This window comes from Talpa occidentalis, unplaced genomic scaffold, assembly GCF_014898055.3.
Source record: "Talpa occidentalis isolate TD23 unplaced genomic scaffold, MPIMG_talOcc4v2.1 talOcc4.11, whole genome shotgun sequence".
Classification (NCBI taxonomy): Eukaryota; Metazoa; Chordata; class Mammalia; order Eulipotyphla; family Talpidae; genus Talpa; species Talpa occidentalis.
The window spans coordinates 31,281,027-31,300,093 of NW_023601104.1; the positions used below are offsets into that span (position 1 = coordinate 31,281,027).

Here is a 19,067-nt window from a genome sequence, read left to right on the forward strand (position 1 = left end):
AAGTTAGGCTCCTGACCTGAGCCAGAGCTGGACATGGACTGTGCAGCCTGAGCAATAATGACAGGAGACCCCCTCCAGGGGTCTTAAAAATTTAAGGTTCCTGGGCTTCCCTGGTGGCACAGGGGTTAAAGTCTCAGTGCTATCAAGCTATCGCCAGCCACAGCAGCATGAGTTCAATCCCCAGCCAGGAAGCTGTCTTGCCCGCTGCTCCTGTCTCGCCCACTGCTCCCCTCAGCAGTGTATTTCAGTAGATCTGCCTATTCTGCTCCTGACTCTGTCTCTGGTGAATCCTCTCACCTCACCCCCCGCACTACTGGCCTACACCCCAGTTCTTGTGTGTATAAATAAAAAAAAAAATCTTTAAAAATATATTTAAGGTTCCTGTGGATTTCTCAGGTTCAGTCCTCCATTCAGTGCCCTGGAAACCTGGATTCCCCACTTATTGGGTGTGGGTCCTTGGGGAAAGCATGTAATGCCTCTAAGTCTGTTTTACATGTGTAAAGTATAAACTCATGCCCGGAAATTCATCTTGAGGATAAATTGAGACATGTGAAAGTCTGACCCCAAAAATGTGAGTCTCCCCACTTACTCTGTTTTTGAAGGCAAATGTCCTCCAAAGGAGGTCATTATCCGGGATTTGTTCCAAAGGGGCTTGAGGTGCCAAACAAGCTACACTACCTTGTCATGAGTCACTACTAGCTCTTCCTTCCCATCTCCCCAGCCCCTATAGGTAGGTAAATCTTTAGGAGAAACTCAAATCCTGTGCCAGCCCCTCTGGGGATGCAGGCTAGGAAGGTCTTGCTTGAGAAGCTTATGAACCCCTTACCATATGAAACTTATCAAGATAATCCCAGGAATATTTGCGTCCACCACAGTAAACAAACCAAACAGCATCTCCCAAGATCCCGGTGACTGAGTTTCATGATTCTTTGCCAATAGCCTTATTCTATTTGTTTCTTCTCCACTTCATCAAGAAGTGCATTTGCAAGTCTGTCTTAAAAGTACTCACTGGTCTTGGGACTCATGTTAACTTTGTCCTTGACTTCAAAATAAGAAAAACCTCTGCCTTGCAGTCACCATGATTGAACTCATTTAATAGAGGTTCAGAGGTGACATTTTCTGGCATTACAGAAGCAGCTAAGGTTCAGAGACAATGGTCCAGAGGGTGACAAGAACACCTCTGAAAGCCAGATTAGGGTTCACAGCTAACAGCACCACATGGCCTCAATCCCTAGTGGGGCGGCCCCTGATGGATGCAAAACCCAAGTCCTCTGAACCAGGATTCAGTGACCTCTCACTCAGAACTAGAAGCCAGCGCGCAGAAGGACTCAGACAGCAAATGCTGCTTAGTGCCCCTGGACGTGGAGCCCCTCCAACCAAAACCCTCCCATCAGCCACCAGATGGCATTTGACTTTGGGGCTGAAGACCTCAGCTAGAGTCAAACCTGGCAACCTGCAGAGAATATAGCCCCAAACCTGGATCTTGCCTCTGGGGGTTCCTTGCAGAGAGGCAATTAAAAAGGAGGAGGCTGTGCTCTGATTAGAAAAAGAGGGTGGCCACTCCCATGAAGCCATAGAGCTTGTCCCAAAGCTTGTGCCTGCCCCATAGTTCTGGAGTCTAGATAGAGGGAGGAGCCAAGAAGAGGAAATGGAAAACCAAAAGGAGCAGGAGGAAGAGAGAGGCAGATAGGAGAGGGAATGGAGGCCCTGCCCTTCTTCCCTCCCCAGAATCAAAACGTCTGGTAGTGCTTTATGTAAGTCCATTGTGCAAAACAAGATTAAAAGGGACAGGCAGAACAAAGCATCAGTCTCCCTAACAAAGACCCCTCCACTTAGTAAATTAGGAGCTCTTTCCACCTGACACACTCTTAAAGGGAAATCTTCAATTACCAGGCGCTGGCGGGGGCAGAGCAACAAAAGGTCTGTCCGGTGTATTCTCAAAGCCCTGAGCAGGCATTGAAATGGTTTTATGTAATAGAGATACTAATCTAGTCCATATAATTTTGAGAATCCTTTATGGAGGACTGAAGGGCATTTGAGCCCTGCGGCTGTTTCAAAGAGATTTTCTGCAGCTTATGCATTTACCTTGCCAAAAGCTTAGCTGAGCAAACAAACAGAGTCCTCTAAATCACACTCGCTACTGATTTACTATCAGGCCTCCGCAGTTTGTTTGGTGGATGGAACCTTGTGGATAAACAGAGGCCAAGGTCTTGGTCCCTCTGCCTGGCCACACCAAAGGGATAAGGGGCTGCCTTTACGTAGCTCCCAGATTTGAGGCCTTCCCTTTCCTTTACACCTGGCTCAGCCCAGGATCACGGTGGCCAGAGGGGCAATTTTTAGCTTGGGGAGGAAGGAAGCCTCCCTGGTTTTGCCCTTGGTTGCAGGTCTCCTTCCTTCCCAGGGAATGAGATTGATGGTGTCATTTGCTCCCCCATCCCACCCCATCCAGAGCAAAAATGTGTTTCTGGCTCCCTTGGTGACAATTCGGCACCACTGGCTGCTTGAAAAGAGGAAGGAGAAAGTGAAGTGGGAAAGGATGATGGGGAAGGTGACTCTCAGAAGAATCGAGGGAGAAACAAACACACAAACTCTCCAAACACAGAAGCATGCAGATATGCGCCAGCACACAGGTTACGAGGGCCTTTTTCATGGGCAGAGCTGCAACATATGCTTTCAGGAAGTACATACATTCTGAACATGCATGTGCACACATAGTTTGTGGGGGGGGTGTGCTTGTGAATACACACATGCATATGTAACAGCAAAAGCTCACACTTGCGTAGCAATTACCACATTCATTTAATTCCCACACAGCCCATGAAGAAGGTACAACTCCCACTCCATTTTATAGCAAACTGAGGCACAAAGAAGTTAAATCCTTTACCCACAGCCACACAGGCAGGAGGCATCAATCTGATTCTAGGTCAATCTTGACCTTTACACTATCCAGCATAACCTGCTGCACAGACATCCCTCTCGTGGGTTGGGAGACCCTATACATGTAGATTCAGTGCCATATGCACCCACATGTATACACAGCCAAATGCTGGAGCTGAGATGCCCCTTTCCCAGAGGTCCAGACATTATCACATCTCCAGGGCCAAATAAGAACCCTCTATATCAGCTCAGGCCAAAGCTTAAACTGGAGAGGATGTTAAAATATTAAAATGCTTCTGCTCTGTTTGGCAGGAGGTTGACACCCCTGCTGCTCTCCCAGCCCCCCATCTGCCCATAATCCAGAACTACAGGCCACAAGAGGCCTCCAGGAACCTATTCCATTCAAAACTCTTGATAGGAGTGCCAAGCCTGTAATTAATATTTCCATGCTTACCCTGCAGGAATGGACAAGGTGGGGACAGTGGGATGTGTGCCTGCAACAAGGTGAGGGGACTTGGGGTACAGCCTCAGGAGTGAGTAGCAGCAGCGGTGTGGGAGGGAAGTGTTAAAAAATATAGCGGTACCTCATCACTCAGTATTTTCGGAGGCCCTACTATGTGCCTGCCACTGTAGATATACAGTGGCCTTTTTTAAATGATACACCTGCCCTCTGGAGCTTACAGTTCATTTTTTTTTTTTTTTTTTTTTTTTTTTATAGAGGCATGCTTTATTTATTTGTTTGCTGGTTTCTTTGTTTGTTTTGTTTATACATGCACTGGGTACAGTCAGAAGCGCGGGAGGGCGAGAGAATTCACCAGAGCCAGAGCGGGGAGCAGAGCAGGCAGAAGGACCGAAGTACACTGCTGAGGGGAGCAGCGGGCGGCAGGAGAGGTCTGCGCGCCATGTGGGACCCTCCTCCGGTGGCCGGGGAGCAGCCGGGGATCGAACCGGCGCCGCAGAGGCCGCGCGCAGCTTCGCAACCCAGCGCTCAACCGCTGCTCCACCGGGGAGGCCCACAGTTCATTTTTTATTCATTCAGTCAACATTTATTGGGAATATGCCAGGTACTGTATACAATATGCCAGGTACTGTACTAGAAGTATAAGCTAGGAACAAATCAAAATCGCTTGCCTCTTGAGTATATATGCTAGTATATATGCTAGACAAAGTAATAATATATATTTCTGCCTCCATGTCAAGTGGTGATAATAAGGAAAAAAAAATAAGAGGGTACAGAAACATGTCAGGGACTTCTATTTCAGATAGAGCATTCTGGGATGCCTCTTTGATAACCTGATACTTGAGAAAAGACTCAGTGCAATAAGGGAATGAGTCACATGGATATCTGGGGAAGAGCATCCCAGGCAGATGGAACAGCAAACACCTTCCTGTATGCCAAGATGGAAAAGAAGCATACACAGAACGTGCAAGGTAAGGCAGAGTGGAAAGTGTGGGTCACAGAGTATAGGGTCAGGCCACGTGGAGCTGGCAGCACGTGGTGAGGAAGCAGAGAGTAACCAAAATCCAACCAGAACCCTAATCGGAGATGGCACTCCACAGATGTTGAGGGAATTCAGATGGAAAGAAGGGGCTTTAGGGAAGTTTCCATTGAGCAATACAGAGTTAGGCTGGGGACAGGTTAGCTACTTTACAAGCTTCATCTGGCCCAGAACACCCAGGCCTTACATAAATGCTCAACTGCTTTTTTTTTTTTTTTTTTTTTTTTGGTGGGACCCTCGCCGGCGGCCAGGGAACGAACCGGCGCTGCAGAGGCTCGCAGTCCAGTGCTCAACCGCTGTGCCACCAGGGGAGGCCCTCAACTGCTTTTGACACTAATAAAGTCTTCCCCCCAGGGCTGCCCAGTCCGGATAGCAGAGATTTAATTACAGCTCCAGCTGGTAATTAAGAAGCAGAGCCTAGATCCTTCCGTGGCTGCATCAGCACACAGGCCTCTGCAGGTACCAGCTATAGGTGAAAGTCCTGGTAGGAAGTTTAGGGCTAGGCCAGCAAAACACAGTCAGCCAGTCCCAGGGCTCCTGTGTTCTCTTAACTGCGTAACTGACCATGACATCCACACTCACCATCCCTGCATGACCTCCCAACTTGTCACCCCTTCCTCCACGATGCTGTCTCCAGGGTGATGGCTCCTTACCACCACTGTGAGCATGTCACTGGTTGCTGAAACTCTTCAATGACCTCACAAAACTGTCCAGGCTCTTTGGTGTGTGCTCAGAATCCACACCCTCCCTCTTCCCAGTCGCTCCTGCTACTGCTTACTTCCGCTCTTCCTCTCCTGCCACAGGGGCCTGCTGGCAGCATGCTGGGTCTATCTGCTCTTTCCCACCTCTCATCTTTGTTCACACTGCCCCTTTACTAGAGAATGCCCACTCACAAAAAGAATATAAACAGAGGGCCTCCCCGGTGGCACAGCGGTTGAGCGCTGGGTTGCGAAGCTGTCCACAGCCTCTGCAGCGCCGGTTCGATCCCCAGCGGCTCCCCAGCCACTGGAAGAGGGTCCCACATGGCGCACAGACCTCTCCTGCCGCCCGCTGCTCCCCTCAGCAGTGTACTTCGCTCCTTCTGCCTGCTCTGCTCCCCGCTCTGGCTCTGGCGAATTCTCTCACCCTCCCGTGCTTCTGACTGTACCCAGTGCTTGTATAAATAAATAAATAAACATAAATAAATAAATCTTTAAAAAAATATATATATAAACAGAAGTAACTAACATTTACTGAGCTCTCAGTGCCATGCCCTGTGCAAATGCTTTCTTTGTAATGATTCATTTAACCCTCATGACAGCCCAAAGGGGTAGGTACAGTCCTAATGCAACTTTTTTATTGTACAGATGAGAAAACCCAAGTAGAGAGAGGGAAATAAAGTGCTCAGGGTCAAACAGCTGGTAGAGAAAGGGAATGGACTTCAAACTTCTGGTCTGTCTAAATACTGCCTACCTCTTGGCCTCCTGGCAAGTCCCTCCTCATCCTTTAGACAATGCTTGAAACTAACCTCCTTCAAGGAGTTGTCTTTAAGAAGAGGAGGACTAAAAAAAAAAAAAAAAAATAGGAGTCACTGTTGATTCTCCTGTCCTTTGATTCCCCAGAGTAAATTGCTTCTCCCTAAGAGGTCTCTCAGGATTGGGGATATGCATCCATTTCATTCATTCATTCATTCTCTCACTCACTCAATAAATACTCAGCATTAAGTACCAGGCACTGTGCTAGGTACACAGGGCACATCGAAGATGTGATCCCTCTGCTTGGGGAACTCACAGGAGAATAGGCAAGGCAGCATCACACCTAGTAGGACAGAATGACAGCAATCCAGGGGCAATAGGAGGCCAGAGGAGGGACCTGATAGTTGGTGAAGAACACTTGGAACTAGTTCCCAAGTGGTGCTCTGGAGTGAAACAGGAGGAATAGAAAAGAGGTACTAATCAGAGGGTGCCAGACCATGAATTCATTCATTCAGCAATTATTTACTGAGGGTCTAAAAAGCACTGATGAGTGGACAAAAGCAAACCTTTGGCAGTTACTTTTTCCACTGTAAATTAATTGGCAACAGGGTTAAGCATCAGTATTTTATGAGTTTGGTCATTGTGAATCATCCCCTGGAGCTCAGCGACTCTGGGCATCTTAAATCAGTGATCTAAACCGGAACAAGACTGGGGCTGGGATTGGGGTAATGGCACCAATTTTGGCTGCTGAGTGTTAGGACAGCCAGACAACTATATCTTCCCCACAACCAGTATGGCAACACCCTGTCTCCTTCCTTGCTTAAAGTGCGCTTATTATACTGTGTTGGAATTTACATATCATCTTTCCCACTAGGGCATGTGCTTCTTATTCATCTCTGTATTCCAGATTCAAAAGGCATAGGCACATCTGCGAGGCACAGGAATTTCATAAATGCTGATGAATGGATGGACAGACAGAAGGATGGATCTTGTTCTAGGCAGCAAAGCTCAGCACCAGATGTAAGTGACCCAAGGGAGTTATATCAGCTCTGTTTCTAGTGACCAGCAGCAGGCGGGTTCCCTGGGCAGCCTTGCAGAGAGTCAGTGGGGAATTGTTCTATCTAGTAGCTTTATGGAAAGGCCAGGTTCAGACAGGATGGACACACAAACACATACACACCCCAACCCCTCTCCCCCACACACACTACCCTGATTCTGGCACCTATTAGGACCCATTCAGCAAAAAATGAAATCAAAACAGTTTGTCTTCAGTCATTTTGTCTCCCTAAAAACCTCTCCACCTCTACCTGCTCATTTAACTGACCCTGTTTCTCTCTTTAGGGTCCCTCCTGTGGAGAGAAAACCCACTGTAGTCAGGGAAAGAGCAGGACTGAGAGCTGCAGGGTCTGAGTTCCGGGACTGCACTTGTCCATGTGGAAAAGGCCCCTTGAGCTCCCTGCTTAAGTTCCCTCTGCTGGACAGGACAGGGCAGTCATACTAAAACTCACTTCTGCAGTCTCAGAGCATTGATAGACTGTATGAGAAGTGCTGAGTGAACCAGCAGATGTGACACTATTGTTTTCATTGTGGTTGGCAGTTAGCAATCAGTTCAAGAAAACATTGGATTAAATATCACAAAGCCTGGTTATAAGCCTCCCCCTACCCCACCACTCACTATAAAACAGGGGTCGTTTCTGAGACATGGCAAAGAGTGCTTAAGAGTAGCCCTTCCTGCTATCAAAATGCTGCCCAAATAGAATTCAGATTTTTAAAAAATAGAGAGCTGAACTCTAAAGAAAGGTAAATCCTTAAGCATGAGAATAAAGGAGAGAAGTGGAATTTATAGGAGTTGCAGAAGGTCAGATGCTGAAGCTAAGGTAATCCAGGGCACATCGGACCTGGCCAGTCACTCCCCTGGCCCCCAGGCCCAACTGGAAGCCTGAACTTTAACACACCTCCCTGCTCCCCCCACCCCCCCACACTGCCCAGAGGCAGACTTGGCCTTGGGAGTTGCCGACTCCATGTAGGGGAATCCTGATAATGTTGCCCACCAGCCTAGGGATATAACATGGGATTCTGGATGAGGAATAAAAGCCTCCCACAAGAAACAAAACCCAGAGGAAAGGATGGGAAGGAATGCATTACGGGCGTGGCGTCTCCCCTCGGAGAGATGAGATGTTTTAGTACTCAATAGAGATAATGGTCACAGCACACAGTGAATGTGCTAGTTTCTTAGAATCATACACTTTAAAATGGTTAATGTTATGTGGCTTTCACGTCAAAAAATAAAAAAGAGAAAATAAGAAAAACCTAAACCTTCCTCTCTACACAGAGCAAGTTATCAAAGCAAAGGCTGGTCATGAGTCAGTTAAAACCATTAGCGTGCCACTAAGAAAATACAAAACCAGTGCGTAGGCTCTTCCACAAGCCAGGGCCTGAGAGAGGAGAAAAGGCTAAAGAGTTAAAAGAGAAGGGAAAATGGGAAACTCTAAGAGGAAATGGTCCTCTCTAAGGGAGCATGCGTGGCCTCTACAAACAGAATTGATGTTCTAGGAACTTGAGCTAACAGAACTAATAGCTCAAGAGAGAATTATCTGAAAGAGAATATAAAAGAAATGTTTAAAATAGTTAAAACAATAAAAGGCGGATTAGAATCCACAATGAAAAAGGGGACACTACAGAAAAAGAACATGCAGATTTGAAAAAGCAACAGTATTCTTAGAAATGAGACATGCAGGTATTGAAATTAAGATCTCAACCGACGGGTTAATTAGCAGAGCTAAAGGATTTGAAAAATGGATCTGAGGGAAGTGTCCAAGATATGGAGAGATAATGCATGGAGATAAAGAGATGAAAAATGAGAGTTTAGGAGAGACAGAGGATGGAGTGAGAGTTCAACATTTTCCAGAACTGATAAAGGACAGGAATCCTTAATTTGAACGTATGCCACTAAGGAGCAAACAGTATGAAAAAATTAACTCCATACATGGAACATACAGGCTAAGACTGTACCTTCCAGTTACAGCATCCGAGGCACATGGAATTGACCATATATAGAATCTCAACCTTCTTTAATGCTAAACACTATCTCCCCAGCTATTATACTATTTCCACTAGTATGACAGTCAAAAAATAAAATAACCTGAACCAATATATCAGCTTAATCCTCTTAAATAAATTTAATGATACCAATATAAACTTTTCACCAACCTTCCTTTCTGACCCTTTATCTGCACTGCTATTGGCACAAACAGCTTCTCCCCCTAAACACCTAGAGATAGCCAATTTCACTTATCCAAAGAGCCACATACTTGGAAGAAACTATATTACAATATAAATTCTGCTACAAATGTTTTAATTATGACTTTTACTGCCACAGAACTAATCTGTTTTTATATCCTATTTGAAGCCACGCTAGTCCCGATCCTAATTATTATTACCCGATAAGGAAACCAGACAGAATGACAAAATGCAGGACTTTATTTTCTGTTTTGTAGCTGGTAGGTTCACTTCTCATGTTGTTAATCTTCATCCATACCTTGTAGGTTTACCATATTTTATAATAATTCAATATTGAACTCAATATACAATCAAACTCTCGATTCAATTAGCAATGCATGAGAGCATTCATGGTAAAAACACCTCTCTCTGGCTTATACCTTTGACTGCTCAAAGCACATGGGGAAACCCTATCCTGGCTCTATAGCACCCACAGCCTGGGACTCAGGTAACTCAGGCACTGCAATGACAAAGTCCAGAACACCCTCAAACTGAAGGTAGAAACTGACTGAAAACCTAGAAATTCATTGGCAGCTAAACCATTAGCCACAAGGGAGAGCAAACTACGGGCATTTTCAGACAAAGCCTACTAGTCATCTCTCCTCTGGGGTCGACTAAATACAACTTGTCAGGAAGTGAGACGCATAAAGACATAAGGAAAAAAATTAGTAAACATGAGTTAAATTTAAATAATAATTGTATAAACAACCGTAATAATAAATAGGAGTATGTAAATCACCAAAAAAAGATGTGAGCTTACTGGTGTTAAATCTTACATACCCTCAGAGACCCTCAGGGCAGCCAGTTTCCCAGATCTCCAGCTGCTGGCTCCCTCTCAGCTACCCAGTACTGACCGATGCCCCCAGAGAGTCCCTCTTCCAGAACCAGCCGGCTACTAGCCCTGAGATGCAGTGCTCCCCAGGCCACAGCTCAGTCAGGCATCAGCCACGTACCTGGAGCTTCAGTGGAGCTCATCCCTCCACATCTGGCTTTGGATGAAAACCACACTGCAGGGGGTGAGCGCAGCATTCCAAAGGCTAGAAGATATCCACTGGAAGTTTGGGGGAGTCACCATTTGTGGGGGAAAGGAGAGGAGATCGGGCAGATACACTTGCTGTCCTGGCTAGCTACTCTGTGCCTTCCCTCCTGGCACCCATCAGGAGAGGCCTGTGGGTCAAGGGGATGCACCTGTTAAGCATCTCGAGGCCTCCTTGCAATTCGCCAGGAAGCTGAGGTCAGCACAGCCTCCACCCTTTAGTGCAAGGTAAACTCATGGCCTTCAAAGCGTGGTTCCTAGTCCACAGCATAAGCATCAGATGGGAACTTGTTAAAAATGCAAATTTTCTAGCCCCATCCCAAAGCTTCTGAATTCAAGACCCTAAGGCTGGGGCCCAGTCTGTGCTGTAAACAAGTCTTCCAGGTGATTCTGATACCTGTCTCATAGCAGATCATTAGGGGCTCAATAATGCATTTGAACGAATTGTGAATTGTAATTCCTGCAGCATCTGTATCGCACCTGGGATAAGCACTAATGCTGCTCACTCAATATTTCTGGCCCTCTGCCTTCAAGACCTGCCAGAGCCCTCTTCTTTCTGCCATGGCAATCAGCAACATGCAGAGAATTGCTACTCCATCAACCTGGGTCCTGGGTGAGCAGGCCCCAGGGAGCCCACCATGGCCATGTAAGATGAACAAAATAGTAAACATTATAATAGTCTTAAGCTACTGAGATTTGAGTGTTGTTTATTGCTGTAACATACCCTAGCCCATCCATTCTGAAAGTCCGATTAGCCCTGATGTGCACGAATATTTTCAAACAGCAGAGTTTCCCAAAATGCCTCATATTCTACCACATAAATGACTTAAAATTAGTTCCATTTGCAGAGGCAAAGATGTCCACTCCCTTATCTCATGGGGAGAACAGAAAAGAGATGGGGGGGAGGTTTGGGTGGGGGAGTGGAGCAAGGACTGTTTGTGTTCAGTGATTCTCAAGAAATATTTGATACCTGGCAACCAAGGCGGGCAGGACTCAGCTGTATCTGTAGATAATGGAAGGGATGGGCAGCTCCAGTATAGACGGTTCTAGAAAAACTGCTAAGGACTCCAGGATGAGGATGGCAGTTCTGGGGCAGAAGAAATGGAACTAAGAGGGGGAAAACAGGGCCTCCCTGGTGGCACAGGGGTTAAGCACCGCACTACGAAGCAATCCGCAGCCTCTGCAGCACAAGTTCCATTCCCAGCCGGCCAGGGAGTAACCCAGATGGCACAGCAGACCTCTCCTGACTGCCCACAGCTATCCTCAGCAGTGTATTTCATTCAGTCTGCCTGTTCTGTTCCCCACTCTGCTCCGGTGAATCCTCTCACCCCCCACACCTCTGACCTGTACCCCAGCTCTTGTATGCATAAATAAATAAATCTTTTTAAAAAAAAAAGGAGCAGAAAAACAGTGCTACCCCAGACCTGCATGTTCCAGGCATGCTCACTCTTGCTTGATCTTCCTTCCCTGCACAGGGATGAGCCATCCTTAGCCACAGTGGGTCCAGAGAGGCAAAGGGATTTGCACACAATTTGTGCAGTAAGCCAAGGCTTTTACTTCCTTCTACTACCTGTACAAGGTCCTGAGGACTCAGTGTCAGAGCGTTATCCCTAGGTTCTGGTGATCCTGGAGGTTCTCTGGCCTCTGAGGGGTGGGGATGAGGGGCAGGCACCAACATACATATACTCCCAGATGCTCCCAGCTTTACAAGCTTCTCTTCTGGCCCCTGGCATGCTAGGCACAATCCTTCACCCTCCCACTACCATTTCTCCCTCTCTCAGGGTCCTCACAGACATGTGGCAAGCCCATGGGGGCTAGAAGTTTTCCCCCTCTGTGGATAAATGTAAGTGATCAGGTTTTTCCGCCTCCTGTCATTAGCATCAATGAATGACATCTGTGGTCTTGCATGCATGCCTGATGGCGGCACCTGGAGTAGGGTGTGGGCCTGCGTAAGTGGGCGCACCTGGGCTAAGAGGCTGGTCATACAAGGATGGCGTCGTGGGGACGCCAGGGTAGAAGAAGCAGCAGCAGCAGTGGTAGCAGAGAGTCCAGAAAGAGTGAAGATTTTCCGAGGGCTAGGAGGCCTGCCAGCCTCCTGCCCCCCGCCCCCGGACCCCCTGCCTGCCATGTACCTGGTTGCCACACTACAAATGATGTAAAAAACTCAAAAGCCTGAAAAAGCCACCAAGGGCTCCAGGACTCTTCTTTACCCATCTGCCTGGATCACAGAGAACCTGCTCTGTGCCTTGCTGGAGCTATACCCTCCTTTTCCCCCATGACAATAAGCAGGAACAGGAGAGTGCTGGTAGTGGCTGACACCCACCTGTTGGGGATTGAATTGTGTCCCCCTAAAATTCATAAATCAAAGTCCTAACCCCCAATACTTTAGCATATGACCTTAGAGAGGTAATCAAATTAAAATGAGACTTATGTTTTTTTAAAAAGGGGAAATATGGGGACACACACACACAGGGGAGAACACTAGGTGAAGAAGGGAGTTTTGCTGGCACAAGCCAAGAACCTACCAGAAGCAAAGGGCGATGCCGTGATCTCAGACTTGTAGCCTCCAGTCAGATAATAAACTGCCGGTGAAGCTGCCAGGCTGTGCTACTTTGAAGTAGCAGCACCAGAAAAGGAACAGCCGCCTCACCACCAACCTTATCTCTCCTTGTCCTGCCCAGACCTGCCACCGCGGCCAGCCCAGCCTTCTCACTGCCTCACCCCTGCCTCATGATCAGGTCCTCCATGCCCAGGATCATGTGGTTCTCTTCTATGCACCCTCAAGATGTAGTTCCATCCAGTTCAAACTCCCACAAAGCCTCCCGAGGGATGGCAGGTCACACTCTCGCTCTGGACTGACTGCTAGTTTTTCTCACTTCCCTCTCCACAAGCTTCCTCACGCCTGCACTTCAGCCTTGTCTTCCCAACCAGACTGTAGGTTCCACGAGGGTGGGGACTATTTCTAGCACTTATATGCCATAGTAGATATTTAATAAATACTGGCTGGAAACTTTCTAAGAGAGCCTCTATCTCTGCTGACTGCTCATGAACACCTTAAGTGATTGCTGCTGAAAAAGCCACTTCTCTCTACTCCTGCCTTACTTTATTTATAAAGGTGCTTGCGAAGCACCTATCACACTGCTGCCGCGTTTGTGTAGCAGCCTCCTTCCACTAGGCTGCAAGCTCCTCTTGAGGATCATCAACCCTCTCACTTGCATCTAGCCCCCACATCTGCACAACTGGGAGTAACAAGTATAAGTTGAACAGGTATACATAGCAGAAACTATATCCCAGGGATCCAAGGACCCTGTAAGGGTTTGAAGGGACCCCTGCACTTACTGAAATGTGTGCAAAGGAGTGGTAGGGGGAGGTTTATAAATGTAGCCTGCATTTTACCAGGGAGAGGGTCCATGGAGCTCTGACAAGTTAAAGACCAAGACAGAAAATGTTTAAACCCAAGGCCAGGGCTTCCCCGGTGGCACAGCGGTTGAGCGCTGGGTTGCAAAGCTGCCTGCAGCCTCTGTAGCGCCGGTTCAATCCCCGGCTGCTCCCCGGCCACCAGAGGAGGGTCCCACATGGCGCGCAGACCTCTCCTGCCGCCCACTGCTCCCCTCAGCAGTGTACTTCGGTCCCTCTGCCTGCTCTGCTCCCCGCTCTGGCTCTGGTGAATTCTCTTACCCTCCTGTACTTCTGACTGTACCCAGTGCTTACATAAATAAATAAATAAATCTTTAAAAAAAAAAAATTTCGACCCTTATTAAAAAAAAAAAATTTAAACCCAAGGCCATAGAAGAGGGAGTTAACATCTTAAGTCTCTGACCTGTTCCCAGTGATTAGGTGTTACTGTCCCTATTTTACATGAAAGGAAACTGAGCTTCAGAGAGATGATGTCTTGCCTGGGCTCAGAAGAGAGAAGCAGCCTGTCCAAGTACAGGCTCTGTACAGGGCCAGAGAGCCTGGGTTCAAATCCAAGTTCTGCCACTTTCTAGAGACATGTCTGTGACTGTTTCCTCATCTACAAAATGGGAGAAACAAAGGTATTTACCACACAAGGCTGGTATGAGGAGCTGATGCACTGATGTGTGTAAACCAATGAGATAGGGGCCTGTGTGGGTGGGTGCTCTGGAGACCATGATGATGATGATGATGATGATGATGATGATGATGATGATGATGAAGAAGACGAGGAGGAGGAGGAAACAGGCAGTGGCAGAGTGAGATGCAAACATGGACCTGTGTGACTCCTGCCCTTTATGTCATACTACCCACACCCAGCATGCCATAGTGCTGGGTCTCAGCACTATGGGCCCCTGTCTCACTGCTGAAACTCTCCCATCCCCTCCTAGGAAAAGCCTTCAATCCTGATAATGGTTGACTTCTGGGAGGTGAGCTGGCCAATGGCCACCAGCTTGGCCTGCAGTGCACGGCAGTTACATAAAGAGAAGGTGGGAGGTCATAAGCCACACTTCCCAGTCAGCAAGACCAGGCCTATGCAATCAGGACATTTAGCACTTCTGCCCTGCTCTTCATTTTCCACGAGCTTTACCCACACCCACTAATGGAAATTAGAAAGGTAGTGTGTTCATCCATTCTTGGAGCCCCTGCTGACATCCCAACTCCCTTTATAATTTCCCAAGTCCATCACTGTGCCCTGAGCCTGGAAAGGCCACTGGCATCTGTCCTGCTTGGGCTTTATGAGACCCATGTCCCACCCCTGGGCTGAATCTCAACTCAGAAAGACAGAGCAGCAGAAAAGTCTGAGTTCTGGTCTTACTTCTACACCCGGGTCCCCAGAGTAACCCCACTCCAGGTGAGGTATTGGCCAGGGACTTGTCCTAGTCCAGTCCTCTGTCCTGCTCCTAAGAAAAGCCTTTGTGGGTTTGCTTTGGCTGAATATCTTTGTCTTTTTCCTGCAAAGCCATGCTTATTGAACGCATTTGTGGGAGCATTTTTCATTCACTCCTGTAATGCAATTAGAATCGAGTTTCTCCAGCATTAGGGGAGATATAACAACAGCAGGGGAAAATTGTCATTTCATTCCCAACATCAACACACCCACTCTGCCCAAATTCTCTCTCTGGGGCTAGCTCGCTTCATAAATAAGAGTGGCAAGGAGAATACTAAGGAGGAAAACCACCTCCCAAATCTCCCTCCAAATGAAGAGGCAGAAGCTTTGGGGTGAATTCTCCTCTCAGTCATTTAATGAGGGGCCCCAGCTTCTCCTACACACTCCTTCAGTTGAGGGAACTGTCAAATGCCCACAGAAAAGCCCCTTACTGGCCCTTTTCCACTTGTCAGAGGTGAATTGGGAAAGAGTTCATTTGACTCTGACCAGGCCCTACAAACATTCTCCCAGAAAGGTCAAGTGACTTGCCTAAAGCCACATGCCTGGGAGGTTGGAGCGAGAACCCAGATCTACAGGATCCTATTCCTTGGTGTCCCCCACTGCCCCCCATCCTGAGGGACTGAAGTTGAAAGCCACTTAGTTCTTACTTCTCTGGAGACACTAAGGCCTCAGTTTTCTAAGTCTTTGCAGATAAACAGGGAACAAGATCCCCACTCTTGGAACAAGATCCTCATGATCTGTCTTACTCTTGCCATCCTTCTTCTAGGTACTGCGATCTTGGAATCCAATCATCCAAGCTTCCTCCCTCCCTCCATCTACCCATCCATCCATCTACTCACCTACCCATCCATTTATCCATCCATCTATCCATCCATCCACCCCCTTAACTCCATCCACCCATCCATCCATTCATTCATCTGTCTATCTACCCATTTATCCATTTGTTTCTCCTTCCTTTTAACAAAGACTGGGATCTCTGTTCTATGCCAGGCACTGAGTACTCCTTCCCCTATTGCTCCTCAGAGTGACCACTCCAGATGCATCCATTTCTGTCCCTGTCAAAGTCTAAAGCAGACCTGCTTGCATCCACATTTAAGAGGTTGATCTGGTGGATGAATCTGTGCTAATGAGTTTGCACCAGACCATTACCCCCTCAGAGCTGACAGCAGGCAGGGTCTTCATGAGAGTAGAAGAAAGGCTCCCTTGGGCCAGGTGAGGGCTGCTGCTCAGGGCCTGGGTCACAGCACGACCTCCTTTCCCTCACTCCCCCTCCTCTGCTTTCCCCTCCCGCCCAGGCCCACTGAGGCCAAAACAACGGCAGCCCTACTTACGTATGCAGAAGTCTCCATTCTCGTAGTAGCCAGGGCAGCACTGGGACCTCCGCCGGTACATGGTCCGGAGGCCGCGCCGATATGCCGTCTTATAACTGATCCTAAGGCACAAGGGAAAAAGCCACTTGAAAGTATTGAAAATCAATCACTCCTGTTAGAATGATATTTGTGTTAAGCTATATCGAAGATTCCATTCAATAATTACTTTAAAATGCATGGCAGCTTTGAATATGAAGGAACACAATAAAGAAAAATCAATGGCGGGATCTGGGCTGTTGTGCTGCAGAATGTATTACTGACATGGCATTTGCTACACTGCTGACTGCTCCCCAGTCTCTTCAGAGAGATATTTAAAAGGGATGTGCAAGATACTTTGGGGACTACATTGTGGAGGGTGACCCTGAGAGTGTATGTGTCTATAACTACCCAAACCCCTAATAAACAGACAGCTCTGGGCCCCTTGGGACTTGGCCCACCCACCTGCAGAACTGAAGCAGAGTCAGCAAAAGAATCCTCCAAGTCAGACTCAGTCCCAGAGTGGGGATTAATACCACTCACACCAAAATCATACCTCCTAGAAGGCAATTTCCCACCCTGGGCAGGCTCAGAACTGCCCCCTGGCTCTGCAGAGAAGACACTGAGGCCCAGGGAGCGGAAGGAGGATGAGACAGGGAATCGGAGACCTGGGGTCTAGTTTTTATTTATTTATTTTTAAAGATTTATTTATTTATTTATACAAGCACTGGGCACAGTCAGAAGCGGGGGAGGGTGAGAGGATTCACCAGAGCCAGAGCGGGGAACAGAACAGGCAGACTGACGAAGTACACTGCTGAGGGGAGCAGTGAGTACAGCAGGAGAGGTCTGTCGCGCCATGTGGGACCCTTGCCGGGGGCCGGGGATCGAACCGGTGCTGCAGAGACTGCGGGCAGCTTCACAGCCCAGCGCTCAACCGCTGTGCCACCTGGGGAGGCCCATAGGGTCTAGTTTTTAAGACAGATGTGAAGACTTCACCACATGCCAGACAGGTTTACCAGTAAAATCTCATGTGTTTCTCCCAACAACCCATAGGGCAGCTAGCATTATCATGCCCCCTTTATTTTTTTTAAGAGCTTTTATTATTTAGGGTATCTCCTCTTTGTTTTAACCTACATGGATGAGAAAAAGGAGATTCAAAGCAGTTAATGATTTGCTGGGGGGTCACGTAGCTAATAAATTTCAGAGTCACTCTAATTTCAAAACCATTAGACTTAACCTACTGCCCTGTGCCGGTTCCCACAGGCTGGCTTGCTGATGTATGGGATAGACACAGTGAAGGTAAAGGCAAGGGAAATATGGATGTGGGAGGTCTGAATACTTAACAGGGAGTCAAATGGGGTTCTGAAGGCAAAGCCCCTTCATCACATGTAGAGTCACAGCGAGGAGACATGAAATGGCATTAAAGATAAGAGGAGACAGAACTTCCCAACATCACGACTATCACTGGACTCAAGCCCAAGTCCTCAGACCTTGAAGCCAGGACTCTTTCACTTCCCCATCAGCACTTCAGGGGAGCCTCCTCAGGGGTCAAAGCAGCAGGGCTGGTCATTGGAGACCCTGTGGCCTGCTTTCCATGGAAGGTCAGGCCACACTGTGAAGGGAGTCCTGCAATGTGGGCTGGGCCAACTCACCCAGTCCTTACAGCCCCCACTTTATGACAAATGACAGTGTGAGGCTCCAGGGAAATCTCTGACATTTGGGAATGTCATAGAGGAAGGTTATTCTACTTTGTCAAAACCCATAATGGAAGGCAAACTGGCCTCAAAGTAAGGCTACTTTCCCAGCAAAGGGAGGCAGCTCCTGGCAATTTCAGGACTTGCATAAGCCTCCCCGATGAAGAATGACTCAGACTTGACTCCGAAGTCACTCAGTCCATTCTTCCCACCAAACAAGGCTAGCCCTAAGCCCTTTCAGTGGTGAGGTGGTCTCAGGATCACTGAAGCCTCTCAGGAGTGAGTTTTCGCCACTGCTTCTAGTTTCCCAGCCTTGCTCCCTACACTGCAATGGAAAGAGGAGAGGGCAGGGACCAGAGGTCAGGCTGCCCTCAGGAGAAGAAGGCTGCGTTCTGAGGAGCCATTCCACACTGAGGCAGACTGGTGACCCAGCTGTTAGCACACACGCTCTGGTCACTGGGAAAGCTTCAGGCAACTCAATAATTTAGCAAAATAATTCACGTTCCAAGAATGCAACCTATTTTAGTAAGCAGCAGCTCACTTATCCTTTGCCAGTGGTGATGGACACCTGGCCTCCAAGTATCTAACAAAATCACACCTCATAGTAAACTTGCCTCTGGCACAAGGCTTGCCAGGCTTACAGAGGGAGCGGGACTGATTTCAGCCTCCACCTTTGACCATAGGGAGGTATCTTGACACAACTAGGGGAGCTGGAAGGGGGCATTTGGTCCCACCTCCTCACTTCACAGTAAGGAGTTAGAGCAAAGGGATACAACAATGGCTGAGTAACTCCTATTGGACCACCCTCCTGCAAGTAACAACTATACAAACTTGGGAAGACAGAAAAACGACTACTCGAAAGCAGAGAGACAACAAAGGCAGGCAGACACTGGAGGGAAGTGGATACTTGGAAGAAAGACACAGGTTTAGCCCAAGGGAAGGCCCCAGTCCACAATATTCCCAGTGACTAAAATTCAGACAGAACACATACAGCCTTTTGGATTTGAAGAATAATAGGACAAGTTCTGGGTAGACC

The 19,067-nt window shown here is 47.8% G+C and overlaps 1 protein-coding gene across 1 annotated transcript in view; it reads right to left on the reverse strand.

Moving 5' to 3' along the window:
• MEGF11 (multiple EGF like domains 11) overlaps positions 1–19,067 on the reverse strand; it is a 330,203-nt gene that overhangs the window by 186,237 nt on the left and 124,899 nt on the right. The window contains exon 4 of the mRNA XM_037502751.2: positions 16,323–16,423. Coding sequence (XP_037358648.2) covers positions 16,323–16,423 — 101 coding nt within the window. The remainder of the gene's footprint in view (positions 1–16,322; positions 16,424–19,067) is intronic.